This window comes from Tiliqua scincoides, chromosome 4 (genome assembly GCF_035046505.1).
Source record: "Tiliqua scincoides isolate rTilSci1 chromosome 4, rTilSci1.hap2, whole genome shotgun sequence".
NCBI lineage: Eukaryota > Metazoa > Chordata > Lepidosauria > Squamata > Scincidae > Tiliqua > Tiliqua scincoides.
In genome coordinates, this window is record NC_089824.1 from 50653698 (window position 1) to 50677058 (window position 23361).

Sequence of the window (23361 nt, forward strand, 5' to 3'; positions counted from 1 at the left end):
TTTACATCATGAAACTAACAAATATTTAAGCCTTTGTTCAATTATTGTTTCTCTGCCTAAAGCCACTCATCTCTACTTTTAAAGGAACAGATCTGTAGCTTTGTTTGGAAGTCAGGAAAAGCATCATCTCCCTGGAAATGTGCTTTTGACAAAGTAATTAAAAATTAAGGCTTTTTGTATTTTTAATGTTTATGTAAATAATTAATGTGAATTCAAATATGACAGTGTTCAAGGCTTCTGCATGCGCTTAAGAGTAATGTTCTCAGTCTCTCCAGGATTTTATTTATTGGCATGAGAAAACATGTAAGCAGTTGATTCTGGACAGAGGCTCTGCCTTGTTCTAATGAAGGACCTGCAGGGGAGGGACTGCAGCGGATGGACAGAGTGAATAGAGAGATGCTCTTTACGCTGTCACATAGCACCAGAACCAGGGGACATCCACTAAAATTGAGTGTTGGGAGAGTTAGAACAGACAAAAGAAAATATTTCTTTACTCAGCGTGTGGTTGGTCTGTGGAACTCCTTGCCACAGGATGTGGTGGCGGCATCTGGCCTGGACTCCTTTAAAAGGGGATTGGACATGTTTCTGGAGGAAAAATCCATTACAGGTTACAAGCCATGATGTGTATGTGCAACCTCCTGATTTTAGAAATGTGCTATGTCAGAATGCCAGATGCAAGGGAGGGCACCAGGATGAGGTCTCTTGTTATCTGGTGTGCTCCCTGCGGCATTTGGTGGGCTGCTGTGAGATACAGGAAGCTGGACTAAATGGGCCTATGGCCTGATCCAGTGGGGCTGTTCTTATGTTCTTATGACCTCTTTATACATGTTGGCTAGCTATGACTATACTGCTAGGTTTGAGCTACAAATCTCTGATAAGTCTATAGATATAATTTTGCCACTAACCTTTCTAGGAACAATCTTTTAATTTTGAATCTGTATTACTGGAGCAATGATAAAATTCCTGGATTGTGCTTGAAGCAATATAATTTGTGCATATTGCATGTATATTATGGGAATCTACCATGGATGCTTCATTTCATTATGGTCCTTACCTCATGCCACTAAGTGTCAGATTTATGCCTAATGGTTACTGTGTCTGTAATGGTTACTGTGTAGACTTCTTTGAACAGCACCTTTATCTATCATCATTAGAAGATGAATGCTAGTTTTAATAACTGGGGGGATGGGAATGACTTCTTAAGAACAATGTGGAATACTCAGAAGTATTTGCAATTGGTACATCTTCACTCTCACCAAAGTCAGTGTATCTGGACTTAGCAGAAGACAGAATGGTTTGAAAAGCTTCCATACAATGTAAGTTATCCTTTCATTTGCGTAATGGGATTTGAGCATATGGAAATGATAGCATAAGGTTGTTGTACACAGAAATCCAAATTGAATCCAGATTTTGCAGATTGCACATGTCATACATAAAATGGTCATTATCTTACTGTTGAGCCTTTCTTCCGCATGCGGTTGTATATCTGAACCGTGCAAAATATAACTTATTTCTGCACTGCTTCTTAGGATACAGCTCAGTAATTGCCAATTTGTGTTTAATCCCCCTTCACTTCCTGAAGCAAGTTAAAATTCTTACCTCCAAAATTTCTAAAAAGGGTGAGGATGATTCCCCACTTCCTGGGTTTATTCTGATCCGTTTTGTGGTGCACAAAGCATGCAAACTGGAGTCTGTGTGTTCATCCATTTTATAGTGTAGGTGAGACTTGCCTGGTTATACCATCTTCTTGAATACTGTACTTTAATACATATTTTATACCACTGCAGTTAGTAACACATTGTTTTTATGGTATAATTTGAAACACAGGAATTTAGATATTGAATTGAATGTACTTGTTTTTCTGATTATTGCCAAGATTCAGTACTGTGAGAACCAAAGAATTGCTCATTTTCCTTTGTGGAATGGTAAGGGTTTTGCTAAACTTTTACAGCAGGCACTAAAAGAATAGAGATAAATGAGCTTATTTGTATCCTGGGTTTGTTTCTCTGCAGATGTGTTGCATTTCTTTGATTAAAATATTGCTTGTTCTTAACTCTTGTTCAGAACCTCAACATAACATTTTATTGCTCTGTATTAGATGTTAAAGGAGATACTTATCATACTAGATACTTTGCACAGTTTTAAAACATGTTAGGCGCTATACAAAAACAGACAGTTCCTGTTCATGAACTTACAATTTTAGGAAGACCTTATATAAATGAAGCATGCAAAAGGTATTTATATTAATCTAGATTTCCACATTAGATTGAATCACAGGACAATGAAGGCTTAAACCATGACACACCGCCCACTTCAATTCATTTATAGACTTTTGAGGATAAATAAGCTATCATGTATTGTACTGTCCTGATTTTGTCCAGCCAATGTATTTGATGAAAAAGCTTAACTTTTCGATGTTGCTAGCTTGTGTAACTTTTTATAAAGGGGTGTGTATGAATATATGTATGTATGTTATGCCTATGGGCATAAAATGATGTTTTTAACCTGTCAGAAAATATAATCCCAAACTATGATGTGCAATTTTTTCTGCTTGAACACACCATTCTATAGCAGATCTTAATATGCCATGTGCCTTTAAAGTAGCTTACAAGTGGAACTGGGAGCCATGCACATTCCTTATCCATGACCCCTTATTGTAAAACCATTGAAAAGCTGAATTTGTTCTCCAGCTTCTGGCACTTTGCAATTGGAAAATCACAGTCTAAATTAGAGGAATTTTTAAGATTAAAAGTACATTTATAATTAAACCAAGCAATAGCAATCATGTAATTAATGAAGACCATTTGGAATATTAACATTCATTTGAGGTTTTCCCTGGTCCTTCCGCCCCATACATAAATCAAGGCTTTTCAAACTGGGGTGTCACAACGCCTCAGCCTGGGGATCCTGGCCTCTGCCCCCTTAAGGGGTGGGGGCAGCAAGGAGGCAGGGACATGATCTCCAGGATGGCAGGGGCTTGGCTGTACTTACCAGAGCCTCCTGCAGCCTCCTGTGGGGAGCCCTGTGCAACAGACTGCAGGGCTCCCCAAAGCTTAAGAAGTGAAAGTAATACGATTCCAGTTTTGCAGAGGCAGGGTGTGATCACTCCACTTTCACTTCTTAAGCTGCGGGGAGCCCTGCAGACAGTCGCGCAGGGCTCCCCGTATCCCCGGGAGGCTGCAGGAGGCTCTGGTAAGTACAGCCAAGCCCCTGCAGCCCCCTGAGCGATGTGATCCTGGGGATCGCATCACTGCCTTCCCCCTGCCCCCACCAGGACTTAGAGCGGCTCAAACTCTTCCAGAGAGTTTGAAAACCACTGCTTAAAATTAAAATGTAAAACAATTGACTTAAATTTCATAAATTGTATTACTTTTTCTTATATTTATGAGTCTGATTTTTAATTCAGTAAAATATAATAGCTTGTGATTACATGCAGACTAAAGTGAATTGTTAAAGTATTTGCAGAACATCAAAGGAAGTGTACTTAATATTTTATTTTTCCAGATGTGAGATGCTCATTTAAATGCACTGAAATAAATGCTGGGAGTTGTATAGAATCATGCTGTGACCTTTTGATTTTGCTCATTAATGTTTGTACTTTTTAAATTGTCTTTTTAAATACAGTGTCTTAAAAGTATTGGTGTCATGTCGTTTTTGAAATGGAGTTGGCATAATGGCAGTTCTGTAGTGCTATTGTCAGTTAAAGGGGTGTTTATGTATGATGACATACTGTTTATGTATGATGACATTTTATCAAAATACACCTGAACAATTTTTATAAATGTAAGTTTTATACTTAAAGCATATGTGGAAAGATGCTTCAGATAAGATAAACTTTTATTTATGTTGTCTTAGTTTTGAGTGGTTAACTATGGCTGGAGTCCTATACACACCTGGGAGTAAAGCCCATTCAACTCAGTGGTACTTATATTTGAGTAGACATGCATTGGATTGTGCTGTGAAAGTGCCTTTACTTATTCAGCTCAGCTAATTTAACCATGGAATTCTTCTATACACAGGGCTATATATTTTCAATACCTTAGACTCAAATTACTTACTTAGGAGTAACTTCCCATTGAAAGAAAGTGGATTTACTTCTGAGTAGACATGCATAGGCTTGTGCTGTTAGAATGCCTTTTCTTTTGCTGCTAGGATATTTATTGACTTTAGTGGAGATAGAGATAAATGTGAGCAGTGTTCTGGGAGTTACTGTTCTCTCTGTTAACAACATACAGGTGAAAGTAGTATAAACCTCCAGAACAGGTTTTCTGGAGGGAAACCTTCAGAATTCATGCTTACAGCTTGCAGAGATTACAGGGAATCCCTATTCCCTAACAATTGACTCATTTTCTACCCCTCCTCTGCATTCAACAGCCCACATTGTGCAAATTGTGTTTGATAAAATTACAGGTTGAGCCTCATTATTCCTGTGAGTTCCCTTCCAAGCACTCACGTGGATGGCAAAAAAATGTACTATAGCAAATCAATTTAAAAAAAGTTTCTTTGCTCTGGTAATTTAAAAACAGTCTTGCTGACCTTTGTGATGTAAGATAAGAGTCATTAATCCATTAATCCATCAGTCAGTTGTCCTCCAAGCTCAGAAAGGTGCTTCACTCAGCCCCTTCCTTCACCAATGCAAAGTGATCACCTTTCTTTTACTGCTCAGGGGGAAGCGAGGGGTTGCCTGGAGAGAGGATTCATGGATTGTCAGCCAGCTGTCCCCCCCACCCTCTCTCATATTAAGGAGGCTATTGTTAAAGGACTGTTAAGATTTTTTAACTGATTTTAAAGGGGTGCATTTTCCCCTTCTCCAGGGATCAGCACATTCCTTCTCATTTGCAGTGGCCATTTGCATTGAGTATAAAAAAATCTGTGTATAACAAGGCTGGACCTGTAGATGAAACTTGGGAATAGTAGCTACAATGATGAAGGGCTGAAGTGTGCTCCATAAGTTCTCTTTAACTAGAATGTGTATGCATATATAATACACATGCACACCATTGAAACTCTTTAGACAACTATTTATTGATGCATTTCAAAATGTTTTAGCCAAAATGTCAATTATTTATGCTGCTATTGCAAACAAGTTATTGATTATACAAGTTAATCAAAATAATCCTACAAAAGTGGAAGAGTAGAGAGAACTTTGTAAGGGTAACCTGTAATCTCATTCCTTTGGGTCACTGACAACAGCGGTGGTTGAGTAAGAGAAAGGACTAAGAAGAGCAGCAATGGTGTAATGACGATGACCAGAATCATTAGCGGAAAAAACCACCTGCAAAAGAAAACATTTCAGTGTGGTATACACTTTTTAAATAGTAAAGCCCCATAGCATTCTTGCTTTAGCAAAATTGCTGGTTTGTAATTAGTTGCTCTCTCTGATCTATAATTGAGCTTCTACTTCTGCCATTTATCGATGGAGGCATCTGTGGTTAGATCTAATAAAAATCCTGAATCAATGTGAGCTGTTGGTGGATGCCTACTAAATTCATTTGTAAATTTTGCATTAGCTATTTATTGCTAAGGATTGTTTTGCAGATTGTTTTGAGTTAAGTCCTATGATATTTTCCCACGTCTTTAAAGTATGTTAGTAATTTAATTTTAATTTTTTTTTTACTTTATAGCAGAAAACACAGTGGAAACCTTCAGAGTGCTTTTGTCAAAAAAAACCCCAAAAAATTCAAAATCCAATGAACATGGAGCTCAACAAACACTCCAGAAGGCAGTCTCCCCACCATAGTAAAAAGATAAAACAGAGGTTTGATAGGTTGGTAAAGTGGAACTTTTTAGGCTACAGTCTTATATGCACTTTCCTGGGAGTAAGCCTCATTGACTATAATGGGGCTTACTTCTGAGTAGACATGTCTAGGCTTGGGCTCTTTGTCTCCGAAAGTTAGGTGGGTTGTGACAGCATTTTAAAAAGTGGGTCCCAGTGCTAAAAAAGTTTGGGAACCGCTGGTCTGTAAATGAAGAAATTCAATTATGAAGAAATTCAATTATTATCTTACCAAAGTTTTGTACATAGAGCACATTACTTCTTAAAAGTTCCAGTTCAAAATTTGTGTTCACTTTTGCAAAAAATAATGTAATTATGTAAGACTTGCAGCCTAACTGAATGGATGTGTTACAGTTAAAACTCAAAGTTCAGTTAGAGTTTGTTCCAGCCAGTAAAAACTAGAAGCTCTCAACTATTGTAGGAGATCCTAACTAGGAAAACTTAGTGTTTGAAAATACCCAGTAGTTCCTAGTTTTGACTAGTTAATACTAAGATATCTGAAAATGCATAGGTGCTTCTAGTTTCAACTTGTTAGAAGTAGAATCTAAAGAGTGTTGGGAGTTGGAACTAATAACTAATTTCAGGTTTTTACTGCAATACAAGGGTTCAGTGATTCTGAACAAGATGAACTTCTCAGATTAACAGGTTTATTTAGGACAGTGAGAAACACTTTATTCCCCCCTTAAGGGGAGTGGTGACCCACCAGTGACAGCAGGATGGCGGTAACCTCACTCCTGGGTTCTCACCCACTATTTGACTAAAAAAGGGGGGTTTCTGACATCCATCTGTGACAGCAGCTAGAGACGCTGCAGAACCCAGTTTCTCACTGCTGCCAAACATGAGTAAGTCCAAACATCCTGTTTATTAACTTAGGTGGTGGTGGCGGTGGCGGCATCTCGAACCTGGGAGTGATGTCACCGCCGAGTCACTGCCTTTCCTTTAGGGCACCATGACAACTTAGTGGTTCCCTTACCTCTAAGTAAAGGTTTGGAAATACTGATTTAGGAGATCAGATATACCTTTTCAAAAGTACATGCTGAAGATTTTAGTTCACTGCTCCCATAGCCTCTGTTTGCATTTTGGATAACCAGTGATCAAACAGCTGCGTGATTATACAGTACTTGTCTCTTTCACAGCTAATTCCATCAAGGATTGAAAGGATTGATATGTAATATAAATCAAATATTTTCAAATACTCACATCAGCATATTCATGAAATGGGGAAACACCAAGTGCCTTCCAGTAAGAGCTTGTGTCAAACTCCACCTTGTACAAACCTTGTACAAATTGTTCATCTGTTGTAAGCTCATGAATTTCCCCAAATTCATTGGTCTTCCTGGAATACACAATCAATACAAATGCATAAAAGTAGTAAGTATGGTAACTTTTCTGAGTATAAGTGGTATATACATTTATTCTGTCATTAGAGTTCCTTGTCTGCAGAAGCTTTTGATTTGTGTGTGTTCCATCTGGTGCTCTAAAATTTCTACAATTACTGAGTCTATGCCTTATATATTTCTTTCCGTGTGCTGAAAATACTGTCCAATTATTGAAGTGAATTGAGAAACCAAATCATGAACTACTTTTCTGTCTGTATTGAAGGGCTTAGATTTGAGGCTTTCATCCTAATTTTCAAATGTTAACAGTTACATAGGGAAATAATGACCTCTTTTTGTGATGGAGATTGCAGAAATATATCCTGAACTACAAACTAATGGAAAGTACAGATGGTACTTTGGTATCCACTGATTTAACTCACCACTGATACTGAGATCTACCTTTAAATGCCTTGTAAAAAGGAAATAAGCACCAAAATCCAATTTCCTACCATCATGCTGTGAAATAATTATAATTTCATTCCACTAGATTCCATTATTCACCCTCTCTAGTGGTTGAATGTGGTAATCTATACCAGTGCATTCTGGGGTGACCATGGAGGAGCAAAAAACCTGGATGTGGGTCTTTAAAGCTATTTTTTCACTGATTTGGTATCCACTGATTTTTTTTTTTCCAAATTCACTGAGGGTTCTGGAACAGAACCCCAGTGGATAACGAAGCATGACCTGTAGTTAATCAGATTATGGATTTGAGATTGCAATAGGAAGTTCATTTTCCTGAAAAAAAAATTAAAGAATTTCCAGATCACTACTTTCTTAAAGGAGTGTAGATCATACCTAGTGTGCTATCATAAACCTGGTTGAGCTGCCACTCATATGATGAGCAAGAGTTCAACTGTTAGTTTAAACACCAGTCACTGGCCTCAAATATCCCTAAAACCCAAACCTAAGGTACCAGTGCATAAGATTGGGTCACTAATTTCATTGAAGGCAATTCAACTACCATCACGTCACTTAAAGATGAAAAAGGGGATGTTGATAATTTAAATATTACAGTACTTACCAAAAACATTGCTCAGTAGTATGGTGCTTTCCCATGATGATGAATATACATTTTGAAGATCTTGGGCCTGAAGTTAATACCTTTTTATTTTTAATACACATGGATTCAGTGTCATACCTTTTTCATTTTAGGAAAGTGTATTTTCTTGCAGAAAAGTGGAGGCTGTGTATACTAGTATACATCTCACTATGTGGCCCTCAGCCACTCTTCCTCTCAGCCCCAGGTCAACATGGACATAGTAATACTTTCCTACCTTTACAAGTTTCTTGTAAAAATGTAATCAAAGGCATAGTACACATGAAGTGCTTTGCACACTCAGGCTGCAATCCTAACCACACTTTCCTGAGAGTAAGTCCCATTGAACAAAACAGGACTTACTTCTGAGTAGACCTGGTTAGGATTGTGCCCCCAGTTAAACTGATACAAATATTTTAAGTATTGTGTCTCAGTTTTACAATATTTCAGGATTAAACCATTCTCTGCTTCATTTTCAGAATACTATTTAGGACAGTGTTTCTCAAACTGTGGGTTGGGACCCACTAGGTGGGTCATGAACCAATTTCAGGGGGTCCCCATTCATTTCAATATTTTAATTTTAATACATTATACTTGATGCTACCATGGTATGCAACTGCATTTGGGAAAATGTTAACAGATCTGTAATTTAACAGGTTACTATGTTTAACAATAATAGTAAATGAGACTTGCTCCTGGGTAAGCGTGGGTACACTTAGTGTGGATTACACTTAGTGTATAAGTGGATTACAGTTTAGGATTGTTAAAAATTTTCCTGCTTGATGATGTCACTTCTGGTCATGACATCACTTCTAATGGGTCCTGACAGATTCTCTTTCTAAAAAGTGGCTCCTGGTGTTAAATTTGCGAGAACCTCTGATTCAGGGCATTTTGTAGCTTGTTTCTGAAATATTAAAAACTAGTTTTTGTTTGAATTTCTGAAAAACAAGTAGATAGGAAACTTTTAAATTTGCAAGAAAAAAAATACTTGCACTGTAAGCTCTACTGAGGGGGGTGATGGTTTTAAGAGTTGCATGCCACTTTTCAACACAAAGAAGTTCACAAAGCAGCCTATGAAGCAAAAGAAATGGGGCAAGGGGGATGGAATTCAGTGTTTTTTCTCACAGTGCACTGACCTTATTGGTCTTCTCTATGTTCACCTCTTGTAGTGTCACTGTTGGCTTCTGGGAGACTCTTCTGAGTTCTGCGGCTGTTTCTGGCGCAACTGTCTGTAGTAATGAATTGTCTGTCCCTCTTCCTTTGTAGGCAGAGGGGTCAGACAATTTGTTACTACAGAACAGCTGTCCTAGAAACAGATATTCAGCTACTGTGCCCCAAACTCTCACAACACATCTGTGCATCTTTTGTGGCACACCAATGTGCCATGGCACACTGGTTGAAAATTTTTGCCCCAAAGGGACTCGCAGTCTTGATAGCCAGCGAACAGCCACCAGAGAAGATGCTATGCTGGAGTGAATGGGGCAGTTGCTCTTGCCGTACTAAAACCAGGGAACCACCACTTCAAAACAAATCTGTTTATTCTGGGTCATGCTGGTAATTGCTTGCTGTTGGACTGCCGCTGGCTCAGATCTCTGTTGTGGTTTGGAAAAACACCACCACGCAACAAATGTGTTTATATTTGGGGAACATCAAATATAAATTGGTACTAAGGAGAGCTTCAGCCGCCCAACCCCAGTGTGTCACACTAAGGTGTTAACACTTAGGTGTTAACCAACCACGTGAGGTGGTTAAACTCCAGCTCAGCCCGGCTCAGCAGCCTTTTCTAAAGGTCACTGCTCCAGAATGAGTGTTGAGACACAAGTGTTAATATTTTGAAAGCTTCATGTTGTTTACAAAGGAATGATTAATTACAGAATTGTCAGCTTTGCCAATTAGTCCCTCCCTGTTAGTTTGCTAACTTATCCAATGATACTGGCGTAAGCGCACAACCTGTGAAGCCAGCTATGGCATAGATCAGGCTTTGGGGTGGGACTTCTGATACGTGTATCATCTTGTCCCTTTGGCCAGCTGTCTCCAATGGATTGCAAAAAAGGAACCCAAGGAGTATCCCCCGTATTGAAAGCAGGAACCCTGCCAGAGATTGGAAGAAAGTTGGCAAACATCTATGTACAGGGAACTTTTCCATGTTGATTTCTCTGCTGAGGCAGACTTTCGGGTCCGGTTCAGTCCCTGCGTGTTGCAGAAGATTTGGAAAATTGTGTTTGGAAATGCAGTTGAACTTGTGAAGGGCTTAGCTCAGCCAGAGGGCTTTGCTATCACTCCATGTATTTGAGTCAACGCCCAGCTGTCCTCTGTGGTGGCACATTACAGGAGACTATCAGTAGCAGGCAGTTGTGAGAACATTACCTCCTATTACTGAACTCGTTGAGGAAGTTCTGTTCCATTGCATTCCATCTATTCTATTGCATCTTTTTAGATTATGAGCCCTTTTGGGACAGGGACCCATTTAGTTATTTGATTTTTCTCTGTAAAATCAGTGCCCTGAGCTACTTGGAGGAAGAGTAGTACAGTATATACATGTACATTTGAAATAATGGTGAGACTTGGGAGGCAAGGTTTATTGGTTTGCATTGCAACTTCAGACAATATTGGAGTCAGGACTACCTTGCTCTTCAAGACTGTTGCATGCTGTGCAACTTACCCATTAGCAAACTCTTTCCAATCTCCTTCCTCACTCATTTTGGACACTTTTACTGCTATGCTAGTAGCTGGCCTTCCTCGAACTGCATCCAGGACTTTCACCATAAGAGGACACTTGGAATCAATGGAGCCATGTGAAACCTTAATAAGATGGGGGGGGGAATGCCTGTTAGAACGCATTTCTTGAGTGTAGAAGTGCACATTGCAAACAAGTTTTTGTTGACTATCATTTCTCAAGCTGAAAAAGCACATCTTTTGCATCTCCTTACACTGATTTTAAGGCAACCCTTCAATGGAATGGATTATTAATATTTAGTACAACCTACTTTGTAAGTGATAGAATGTTTTTGAGTATTGTAGCATGAATATTTATTATTTGAAATAGTATATTTGACAGAATTTTTTCTGTCAAATATGTTCAAGAATTTTAGAAATCATAGTGCATCCAGCTTCATAGTTCCTTGTAATATATATAAAAATCTGCCCATTTTGCAAAGTACAAAGGTCAACTGTTCAGTCATTTAAGGACTTGTCACAAACAGAGGCTGCATTCAGGTAAGGGAGATTCCAAATATTTATATTAGTGCCAGCATCTTAAGTTCTTTTAAATAATCTATTACTAAAGAATTTAAAATTGCAAAGGTGCATGATAGGACAAGAAAAGAATTTCACAATATTCAAAGAGCAGTAGCTATTTAAGATTTTAGATTAATGAGATATAGATACACACATGCATGTTTAGAACATGCTATTAACCACAGTTGTGGAACTGTTATACTTTTCAAGTTACAAATGCAAGCAATGTATCTAACATGCTGGCTCTAAACTGGCAGATCTCACAAATTCATTGAATAAAACAAAAAAGTTTATGGAAATGCATGAGTACAGTTCCAAAACAACTGTTCTTTGATTTACAAGGGGAATTGGTTCCAGTTCTTGCAGAAAACACAGACAAGATAGCCAACATTTCACCATGACTGGCATAAGTATATTAAACATTTTTTTTGCAACATAATTACCAGTTAACAGTTCAATCATATTATTTCAGAAATAAAACCAGTCTCTAAAATGAGCCTAGCCCCTCAAAGATGAAAAAATGTCTAATAGCTTGTTATTGATGCAGCCTTTAAAAATATGGGGAGCATGATATGGATCAGCTTAGGTTCCACAACAGAGATTTTGTACTTCATGTGTGAACACTGCATTTTTTTTCCTAGTTAGCTACTGTACTGCCAGTGCAATACTTACCAGTGGTGCAGCTTCAGTGAGGTACACCATTCCAGCCAGGCAAACGAGAAGCAAAGAGGAGGAACCCATTGTACATGCAATCAGTGAGCCTCAGCCAACAGCTAGAGGCCAGTGGGGTTTGGGATTTTATACTCCATCCTACTCCAAAACAGGCTACTTATCAGGTGCCCGTATGACTCTGAACCTGCTGATTCTGATTATTTACTTAGTGAGCAGTCCAGCTGTGCAGTTCTTCCATCCTGGCCTCTAGCAGAAATCCATGGGATTATTTTTATGTGGCAGGAAAAGGCAACACAGGCACTGGGAATAAGAGAATCAGTAACCCACACAACCATGAACCTTGCCTATTGGGATTAGGTTGTGAGAACATTGTATGTGAAAAAAGTTAAGCAACTGTTTGCTTAGGTTTTATTGACCATCCAATGCCTGAAATACACTGACTTTATATGCATGTCAGGGTGTGCCATGGGTATCTTGCACTTATTGGTGGCAATTTATGGTTTTGCTTTTATTCTTCCATTATGCTAGTTTTGTCTGTTACAGATGGGTGTGCAGTAGAGACTGCTCTACTACAATGCATCGAGGACAATCATGGTTGTGACTTTCTATTAATTAATTAATTAATTAATTTCAAACTTAGTTACAGATAGACAATACATATACAACACAAACACAAACTATAAAGTATAGCAAGTATGAAGCAGTACTTTACCTGCAAGTATGAAGCAGTATATTATACGTATTTACTTATATCCCTACACGGTCTGTTCTAGGGGTGTCAAACTCGTTTCATAAAGAGGGCCGAAGATAGCATTCAGGGCACCTGCTGAGGGCCGGAAGTGATGTCATTAACCAGAAAGTGACGTCATTAAGCAGCTGATGGCCAGAAATCAGCACTTTGTTCTCATTAACTGCAAATGACAGAAGAGAAAATATGCAAATCTTGATCATATTTTAAGATATGGGAGAGCCCAATTTTCATGTGGGCTGCTGTTTCAGCAGTAACACCTCAGCGCTGCTCAGTAGCTGAGAGACTGAGGGCCAAATAAAGAGCTTCCGGGGGCTGCATCTGGCCCCCAGGCCTTATGTTTGACACCCCTGGTCTATTCCATACTCCATACTCCAAATTGCATAATGCTAATCTCCTTCAGAACATTTTATACTTGTCATTATCTCTACTCTTTTTTTCTATAATTGAATTTGTTTCCACTATTCTTCATGAAATCCACAAATCATTGTCTCCTTTTTTTCAACACTACAGAATATAGCATGTTACCCCCCCCCCCCAAGTAGTTATTAGCTGGAGGTTCTGTTCTGTCTGGTCCTACTGACTAGAACTATTTCTCCATAAGTGCAATCTGCAGCTCACACCTGTGTATTGAATTTGTATCAATTTGCTGAGACACAAAGAGTTACTTGCATGCCCAAGCAAGGTGATTCTGCAGGCTCAAGGAAGTTTTGATTTTTTTCCTATGAACATTTGTTGACTCTCCCCAATGCCATATTACCAGAGTTAGTATGCTTATTTCTGTGTCTTGAAAAGCTTCAATTGCTGATTTCTGTATATCAGCCATTTTCAACCACTGTGCTGTGGCACATTGCTGTGCTGCAAGTGGCCCACAGATGTGTCACAGGAATTTAGGGAAGGTTGCTAACTATCTAATTGCTACCCTAATTAATAGGGCCAGTCAGTGACATGAGCCCTCCTGCCACTGGCAGCATGGTGTGTCTTGTCGATTGCCAAAAACCTGATGGTATGTTTTGAAAGTTTTAAGGCCTTGTCAGTGTGCTGTGAGATGAAAAAGGTTCAAAATTGCTGGTGTAGATCAAGATGCAGTTGAAGGTATGATGGCAGACCAACACTTTTTTTTCCTGATGTTGGCAACTCTGCGTGCCATACACTGCTTTGAGTCATTGTGCCCCCAGTTTCAAAAGCAGTTTGCCAGGCAACATGGTTTTCCAGAAAAAGAAATAAATGACCCTATAGCCAAAAGTAATGTCTGTTCTTTGGAACCCATCTGTGATCTGCACAATGGTTGAGCAGAGTCTCAGGGTGACCCTGAGGGTGATGACGTTGGGGGCCTGCAGTGGGCAGAGTCAGAATTAGTGCCGGACACACATTACATGGGTCCTGATGAGACAAAATTATGTCATAGGTCTTCCTCCTACAATCTCCCATGTGAAGATACAATAGAGAGACAACCTAATTGTATCTGTGTTGGTAACAATATTAAGAACACTTAGCCTCCATGGCCTTCAGAAGGCCTTCAGGAGACCTTAGAATTCACTTCTGGTTTATCGTAAAAACCAGGAGTGACATTTACAGGCCTTAAAAGGCCTTCAGAAGGCTGGGGAGGCCTCATAACATCTTCTCTTGCTGTCCTCTGAGCACAGCGCCCATTGCCTCTGAGCATCAGAGGGGCCGAGACCCATGGATTCCATTATTCATAGGTTTCAATATCTGTGGGGGTGTGTGTGTGTCCTGAAATGGATCCTCCACTGATACCAAGGGCCCACTGTATGTATAAATTAATCTTAAGTGTGACTTACACCTTTTTTGTTCAGAATTTTATCTTTCTAAAAATCAGATCTGGAAATTACTTGTGTATTGTAACACAAATTAATGTTGTGACCCTATACCTGCTTTTCTGGGAGTAAACTCCATTTCACACAACTGTATTTACTTCTGAGCAGACGGGCATGCATAGGACTATGCTGTAAAATTCTTTTCTGGCCACATTTTACAAATGGACCCTGATTCTGAGAAAGTTGGTTGTACTTAAGCCCTATTGAGATCATTGGGACAAGTTAGTTACTAACTATCTAATTGCTACCCTATTGATTTGAACAGGATCTTGGTGTAGTTTGATATACAGTAGAACCTCTTTAAGTTGACCACCCAAGGAACTGGAGGAAATTGGTCAACATAGGGAGGTGGTCAACATACGGGAAAAAAGGCATTTAAATATTACCATGTTTAGCTCCCAGGACAACAAATGCAAGGCCAAGTTATTATTTAGATTGGATTTTTAAAAAGTTTTATTGCAAATATCAATGAGAATTGATCCTCTTGTGATGCTTACTATTTATATCATCTATATCTATATCAAGAGACAGAGAATAAACAGCCCACAATCACTGTTTTAAAAAAAACCCTGAAAATTCATAAGCTTAAACTGTAAGTTAAAAAAAAACAAAAACTTGGTTTCATAGCAGACAGGCAGACTAATGCTATCCCTTGCCAGCCCATAGCATGTAGCATGTTCCATAGCCCCAACAGCTAAAATAGAACACTTTTTTTACTTAGGCTGCCTGGCCTCCACTGGGTCTCCTCAGATTCACTAAATGCCAGAAGGTGTTTGATACGGTCCCTCACTAAAAACTGTTGAGAAAACACAGGCAGGGAAAAAGAAGACATGTCCTCTCATGGATTGGGAACTGGCTGAGGACCAGGAAACAGAGTGGTTGTCAATGGGCAATTGATGAAAAAAAAATGGAGAAAGGTGGAAAGTGGAGTGCCTCAAGGATCTGTCCTGGGACTAGTGCTTTTCAACATCTTCATAAATGACCTGGAAACAGGAATAAGCAGGGAAGTGGACACGTTTCTGGATGACACTAAACTTTTCTGAGTCGTGAAGACCAGAAGGGATTGTGAAGTGCTCCAGAAGGATCTCTCCAAACCGGGAGAATAGGCAGCAAAATAGCAGTTGTGTTTCAATATAAGTGTAAAGTAATGCACTGGTGATGGGAACCAAAGTGAAAGGACAGTGGCTTCATTATGCACAAGCAACCTCATGTCTCTCACAACTTGGTACATGTCCAGGTACAATTGGCAGCCGGCACAGGTCTGTCAGCTATGTGCAGTGTGCCCACCTATAAAAAACCTTTCGCACACGCGCTAGCAGGCATAGGGGAGGGATTGTCACGTGGCTTCTTGCTTTTCCAAGATGGGACAAACCAGACAAAACACAGGCCCACAGTATCGGGTTCAGTGGGCAACTTAAGGAAGGTAAATTAATACTCTGTGCAATGGTCAAAGTGGTCAAGATACAACTTACAGAGATGGTCAATATAGAGAGGTTGGGCTCCCATAGTGTATATGCAGTGTCAGTCCATACTGTGAAAATTAGGTCAAATTAAGGAAGTGGTCATTATAGAGAGGTGATCAACTTTGGAGGTTTTACTATATTTGGATTGGGGCTTTATTTATAAATTTTGTTCCTACTATTTGTGCCAGACTTTAGCTTTAGCTACTGTTTGTGCTAGAGCAAATTAACAGTGCAATCCTATGCTCTGTTTGTGCTGGTGAAGCATGTGCTCTACTGGTGCAGGCTGTTGCAAATGTGCTATAAAGCACATTGTGACAGCATAGGAGTTAGTAGTGCCAGCATTAAGGCCTGAACTATTCCGCCAGTGCCGGTACAGGCCTTGATGTGCGCTGGAGCAGGTAAGCTCCACAGAGGTCAGCAGGGGAGAGTGGAGATGGGGTGTAACTGGGCACTGAGACGGTGGGGAGGGGCAGGGGATGGGTGGATTTCGTCCTGGGAGTGGGTAGGATCAGTGACACTATCCCCCTTCCCAGGCAAAGTCTGCTGACACAGATCTACTTGGACTTGCACTGGTGATTTAGCAGACACAGTTCTGAGTAGACCTGTTGCTGTGGCTGGCTTTCCCTACGGCAAGGGGACAAATGTCCCCTTATCTTGAGGAGAGCTTCAGACTGCAAAATTCCACTGCAGGATACAGAGCAAGCCATGCTGGCCCCACTGCATTGGCATGGGTTTGGGTTGCCCACCTATTCATTGAATCAGATTGTACATATAGGTCCAAATATAGAGTACATGTTAGTTAGGGCACAATCCTAACCAGGTCTATTCAGAATTTAGTCCTATTTTGTTCAGTGGGGCTTACTCTCAGGAAAGTGTGGTTAGGATTGCAGCCTTAGTTGCAGTTTTATCTCACTGAACTCAATGTCTGTTCGTAGTCCAGTGATGCCATTCCTTTTCTCTGCATTAACACTACCCAGGATTTAAAGCTAGTTTGAGTTGGTCTGCTTGGGGACTGTGATGAAAAGAGGGGCCTGTTGGGAATTGCATGAGCGCTGAGGATTAATGTGTGGGGTCAGCCTTCCTCATAGGGGGAAGGAGGGGTGTTTATGGAAACATGGATTAATCCACAAATATTCAAACACCTAGTGGATTATCTGGATTCCAAAGTATTTGAAGTCCACCCGCTGCTAGTTAGAATACAATTTTTTAATAAACAGGACCTCCTTCAACGTCCTCATTGTTCTTCAAATGAATCCCTTTCTGTTAATTCTCTTCTTTACATCAGTGCTGTTTTCCACTTGCTATGCATTTCTCTCACACAATTGCAAACACACACATGCCCTTTGCCACTTTTTTTCTTGCAATTGTTTTCCTGCACCAGTGCTTCATATAATAACTTCTAGACACACTTGTAGGCACACTAGTTTCCAGTCTTTTTAATAACAAGGCTTTCTTCTTTTATCAAATATTCATGGAACAGGCTTCTAATAATATCTGATTTTCTGGATATATACCTAGAAATACAACCTGAAATACATCTACTTGTCTATTAACAAATAAGTACAGAAAGCTAAATAGCCACTAAATAGACCACTAAATAGATAATCTACAGTGGGCCCTCCTTATCTGAGGGTTCAGCAACCATGGACTTGACTCAGCCCAGTTGCTGAGCCCACGTCTGGAGGCCTCAAGGACATTTCAGACCATACTGGATACTTCCAGTTGCATTCAGGAGACCTTCTAAGGCTCAAGAAGGCTGCACGTGACCCACCCACATGTCAGAAGGCCTCCCAGAGGCCTTGCCTTCTGGTTTTACTGCAAACAGGAAGTGCCTCTCTAAAGGATGTGGGAGGCCTGAAGTACGGGAAGGTTGTATGCTGCCTCCCTGTGCCTCAGAAGGACTGCCGGATGTTTCGGAGAGGCACTTCAGATTGCTTGCATGGCCCACCCTTGGATTTAATTATCCATGGATATAGGTATCCACAGAGGGTCTGAAAACAAGGGCCCACTGTATGTGGTGACTAGCACTTGTGGTCTGTTTTTGAATTTGAAATGTTTTCCCTCATATATTTCATTCACAGCCCAATCCTAATTAGATCCCCTCTCCCCCACCACTGCAGCCGTGTCACATGAGATGGATCCTATGAGGGAAAGTCATGGAGGTCTCCTCCACATAAGGGGATATTAGTGCAATGGGTCGCCTTGGATCTACGCCAGCTCCTTTTGATTGCTAGGGTGAATAAAGGAGAGAGAATGGAACAAGGATATTGGTGACAGTTGCTGCCTCTAATATCTGCCCCATTCCATGCACTGTTCTGCTTCCTCCTCTCCCAGACACTCCCACTCTCCCTCTCCCTGCTCTGGTCCACCCACATGTTGCCGCCCACTGCTGGCTCATTGTTCTGCTGTTGTAAACCCCTCTGTGTACTGGTCCAATCCTAGTTAGGATTGAGCCTTAAGAAACTATTTTTAGTAGTGATCATTACTGCATGTCCTAATACAGCATTTGGCAGTATTTATTTATTTATTTGAAAAAATTATATCCTGCCTTTCCCATGCTAAAGCAAATGCCTAAGGCAGCTTACATAACTCTGAAATAAAATGTAGAGTGTAATACAACAATAAATAAACACATTAACATGTTATATGTTAACATATTTTTGTTTTAATAATTTAAGCCGGCAATCCTATACACACTTACTTGGGAGTAAATCTCATTGAACTCATTGAAATTGGGTATACGTGTATAGGGTCACACTTCATGTTATATTAGAGGCACTTTACAATTACCAGAAGAACATGGAGTAATATTTTCAAATAGACCTCAGTGAGCCTAATATTGACTCATGGGAAAATGAGTTTAGTGGTTGGAACCAAAGAAAGCCAATGAATTGTGTTGTTTTTAATAATAGGATATAACTAAGTCAGAGTCCTCATGTTGATAATTGATGTTCCTCTCCATTGCCTTATTTATGTTAAATATGTATGTCCAACCTTCCCCCATCCCCCTACAGCAAGTTTTACCTGAAAGTTCAATGACACAGCACATATTTTGATTGTAGGAGGTTTCAAATTCAATTCTAAATGTCTTCAAATAGGATGAGGAAGGACCCTTGTATTGGAAACCCAAGGATTAGGGAGCCCCTAAGTAATCCTGAAGCTGAAGAGCCACTTTCATTTAATATAGACAATACTAAGCTGGATAGACCATTGATCTCAGCACAAGTTTATTTTATGATGTTCATATGAATACTTAGACCCAGTAGCATACCTAGCATATATGACACCTGGGGAGGATCCTCACACAACATGGAAGGGCCATGCAAGACCAGCCAGTACATGACAGACATGCTCTATTTACAGCTAATGTACTCCCTTATTGCCTGCACCCAGGGTAGACCACTTCTACTGCCCTGCCCTTGGTATGCCATTGGACATACCTGCTCAAGAAGAGGAATCTTCACAATGTGTATTGCCACTGAGCTGCTGTTAAAATGTTTAGATTTTTCAATGTGAATGAAAAAAATGACATGAAATAATGAAATAAGAACATAAGAACAGCCCCACTGGATCAGGCCATAGGCCCATCTAGTCCAGCTTCCTGTATCTCACAGCGGCCCACCAAAAGCCCCAGGGAGCACACCAGATAACAAGAGACCTCATCCTGGTGCCCTCCCTTGCATCTGGCATTCTGACATAACCCATTTCTAAAATCAGGAGGTTGCGCATACACATCATGGCTTGTACCCCGTAATGGATTTTTCCTCCAGAAACTTGTCCAATCCCCTTTTAAAGGCGTCTAGGCTAGACGCCAGCATAATCCATGAAATAATTACAATAGGGTTCTGGAAGTCATTTCTGAATATTGGGCGATCGTGGAAGGGGAGAGTTGAGGACTATTTATTTATTTATTTATTTGTTTGTTTATTTATTTGAGGAATTTCTACCCCACCTTTCTACCACACATTGGGTCACCCAAGGCAGATTTTCTGCACGTCAGCTGCATATAACTAAATTCAGGGAGAAACTAGCAGTATGCATGTTTAATTGTATGTACTGGATACATTGCTAAGTAGGGTGGTTGGAAGGTTTATAAGGTGGAGGAAGGGAAGAGGGAGGCGAGGGAGGGGAGGCGAGGCGGGGGAGGGAGCAAGGATGGAGGGAGGTGGGACTGGTGGAAATGTACTGGACCCAGAACCCTACGTCAAGCCTTTCGGCTCAACACAGAACTCTGTTACTCTGCACCCGCTTGATAGGAGGCACAGAATTTAGTAGCCCCGTTGTGGGGCTACTTTCCATACATGGGGGAAGGGGACAAAAATCCCCTTCTCCCGAGGAGGTGGCAGCGGCTGTCAGGGATGTGTTGGATGCTGCGCCCACCATTTTGACACTATGGGCAGGTCAGGAAGCCTGTCAGGGAGCTTACAGGCTTTGACTGGGCCTGTATTATGAAAAAAAAATCAACAAAATCAGAACATGTAGCCCTGTTACCCTGCACATGCCTGATCTCATCTGATCTAGGAAGCTAAGCAAGGTCAGGCCTGGTTAGTACTTGGATGGGAGACCGCCTGGGAATACCGGGTGCTGTAGGCTTATACCATAGTCTTTCGAGACTGAAGGTTGCCAACCAACCAGCCCTGTGTAGAATGTCTTCTGCTTATTCACTTCTGAGGTCACTAAAGCATTTGACATCATGGCCAAAAATTCCTTTTCAAGGAAGAGTTGCATTTGGCACACCATCCTAAGCCACATGAAAGGAGTCACTACCTGAAACTCCAATAGCAATGCCAAGTGTTCAAGGAGTACTCCCAGATTGTTAACCTGGTTCTTCAAGGGAAGTATAGCCTAATCTACTGTGGTCCAACATGCAGCCCGCAAGACCAGTTCTGGCAGACCTCAGGTGGCATGCTGCCCTCCCCCCCCAGTTTGGCACAGCAGAAAAGTGAAGACACTCTGCAGTGTCTTCACTTGTTAGCGTGATCAGGGCAGGTCATGCTGGTGAAGGGAGCTCTTGTGAGGCTGGCTTTGTGAGAGCTCCTTTCACCAACATGGCCCCGCTCAGCTCCAGCTAATGAGCCTGAAGACGCTTCGCAGTGCGTTTGCACTGGTCAGCTAGAGTAGGGCAGGGCATGCTGGCAGCTTTTTGCCTCCCTGCCACACTGCTCTAGCTTCTCCTTTGGAGAAGGAGAAGCTGGAATGGTGCAGCATGGAGATCTAAAAGCCTTGCCACACCCATATCCACCTTCTCTTTTCATGTTTTGAGCCTGCTGAATAACTTTGGCAGGCTGAGAACATGGAAGTAATTGGCAGTGATGTCATCAAGTCACCACCAATTACTTCCAGGTCAGCCTGCATTGGCCCAACCAGGGGGTCTCGCAAGGGCCATGCTGTTCCTCGGCTGCCCAGAGTTGGATTGCCCTGGCCTAATCTAAAATAAACTGACATCCCAGTTTGATCCATATTTTGACTGACCCAGGCCACTTTTGTCTTGTCTGGATTAAGCTTTACATTGTTAGGTCACATCCACTCCCTCACTGATTCCACATATCAGTTCAGGACTTCCAGGTTTTCTCAATAAAACCCAAACAAAAACAGTTGTAAAACCAGTATGAACCAAGCAGTAACATAAGACACATCCGTTTCACTGATCCGATAAAATCATTCTTCAAAGGTTTGATGAACAAAGAAGCACTGAGATTTCCATTCACTTTGTATTTATTTGTTAAAGCAATATTATCCTGCCTTTCTGTTAATGTCTCCTGGGAAAGTCTTCGGTAGACCAAAGTTCTTAATGTCACTTTCTAATTGCATTGTTGCATTCATTAATTATCTGCTCAAGCTCTTATGATGATGAACACAACTATGCTGTGCTTTGCTGCAGACAATGTCATGTGCTGCCTAAATGGCTGAATTTGGGCCTGGGGTTGCAAGCTTGTACTTTGCTTGTTTGCCGTGCACATTCAGATTAAAAACTGCTTAGTCAATGGGTCTGCCCAAGGCACTCCATTCTAGTGCTTAATACAACTACAAATAGCCACGTGGAAGGGGCTGTTTGGTTTGTAAGCACTCTTCAAGCCTTGTTTAAATAGTGCCGGCAGGTTCGTGTTCACTGAAAGGTTCACTGAAAAGCACAACTCATTTGTATGTACAAGAAAAGTTCTTGGTGGACTGCACTCAACCATTGCAACCCTACCTATGCACAATCATGCCTTGCTCTCAGTGCAGTTTCCTATTCAGTGTGCAAAGATCATCCATCAAGAAGGGCAGTATCAATACCACCTTGTGAAGCCTTTAGGTTGCATCTCTATCATAAGAATGTGTGTACGTGCATTCTGACACAGAATATACAGTACATACATGGAAGAATCTGAATAAATCCAAGGTGGTGCTAAAGATGAGCATGTCTCCCAAGGTCTCCTTGAAAAACCTCAGAAAGGAACCAAATTATTCTGCAAGAACTTGGTTCTTCATCAGAGCCAATGCAAAACTGGAAAAGTAGCTTCTTGGCAAAATGAGTAAAAAACACCTCCATTTCAAAAATGGCTTTCAAGCAAAGAGATTTCCTTAAAAGGATGCATCCTCCCCCATTTATTATTGTTGTTACTGAGGTCCTTTAGAAAGAGTCTTGGAGACAAAGAGCATTTCTCAAACTCTATTTAAAGCCTGGCCCCTTAGAAAGGGGGTATAAGTGGGGCAAGATATTCAGGAGGGACAAGACATTGTGGGGCAAGACATTCAGGAGGTCATTCTGTACAAATTCACTTGTACACATTTTCATTATACACACGCATTGTTGTTTGGACTGTTGAATCATGATCACTCCATAGTCACATAGCATTTTGTCTTCCAAAAAATAGAGATAGCAGCGTCAATTAGAGCAGTTTGTCTTTTTAATATTTGTTTGTATGTTTATTTCCTGGCTCATCTCCATTGATAGCAATTGGGATTCTGTCCAGAAAATAGCTTATGTCAGTAGGCTAACTCAGTGGACTTTGCTGCAAGCAGATAAGCTCTGTGTGTGTGTGTGTGTGTGTGTGTGTGTGTGTAGTGGCTTGGCAGGGAAATGACATGGGAGAAAGGGTTAATCCCTGCTGTATACACTATGGTTCCAATCTGAATGGCATATCCCTCACAGCTGCATTTTGTTAAAGAAGAGATGGTTCCACTTTCAAACATACCTGTGAATAGTTTTGCTCTTGGATCACCTGCAAT

General features: G+C 40.7%; 1 protein-coding gene and 1 pseudogene across 1 annotated transcript; one reads left to right on the top strand and one right to left on the bottom strand.

Annotated features, from left to right (window-relative positions):
• Window positions 1–5063: 5063 nt before the first annotated feature.
• On the bottom strand, window positions 5064–12169 carry TTR (transthyretin). Its single transcript, XM_066625625.1, has 4 exons — window positions 12101–12169; window positions 10854–10993; window positions 6977–7112; window positions 5064–5275 (listed from the first exon to the last, which is right to left on the bottom strand). Exons 1-4 carry the CDS (start codon window positions 12167–12169, stop codon window positions 5168–5170), a joined length of 453 nt encoding a protein of 150 aa, XP_066481722.1. The 3' UTR covers window positions 5064–5167.
• Window positions 12170–20623: 8454 nt separating this feature from the next.
• On the top strand, window positions 20624–20742 carry LOC136650532 (5S ribosomal RNA; annotated as a pseudogene).
• Window positions 20743–23361: the final 2619 nt, after the last annotated feature.

Bases quoted from the DNA above. Each gene is read 5' to 3' on its own strand.
- TTR (XM_066625625.1), bottom strand. From the start codon at position 12,169: ATGGGTTCCTCCTCTTTGCTTCTCGTTTGCCTGGCTGGAATGGTGTAC. The intron at 10,994-12,100 runs GTAAGTATTGCA...CATCTTATTAAG, and splicing joins TCACTGAAGCTGCACCACTG to GTTTCACATGGCTCCATTGA. The intron at 5,276-6,976 runs GTGAGTATTTGA...TTTCTTTTGCAG, and splicing joins CATTTCATGAATATGCTGAT to GTGGTTTTTTCCGCTAATGA.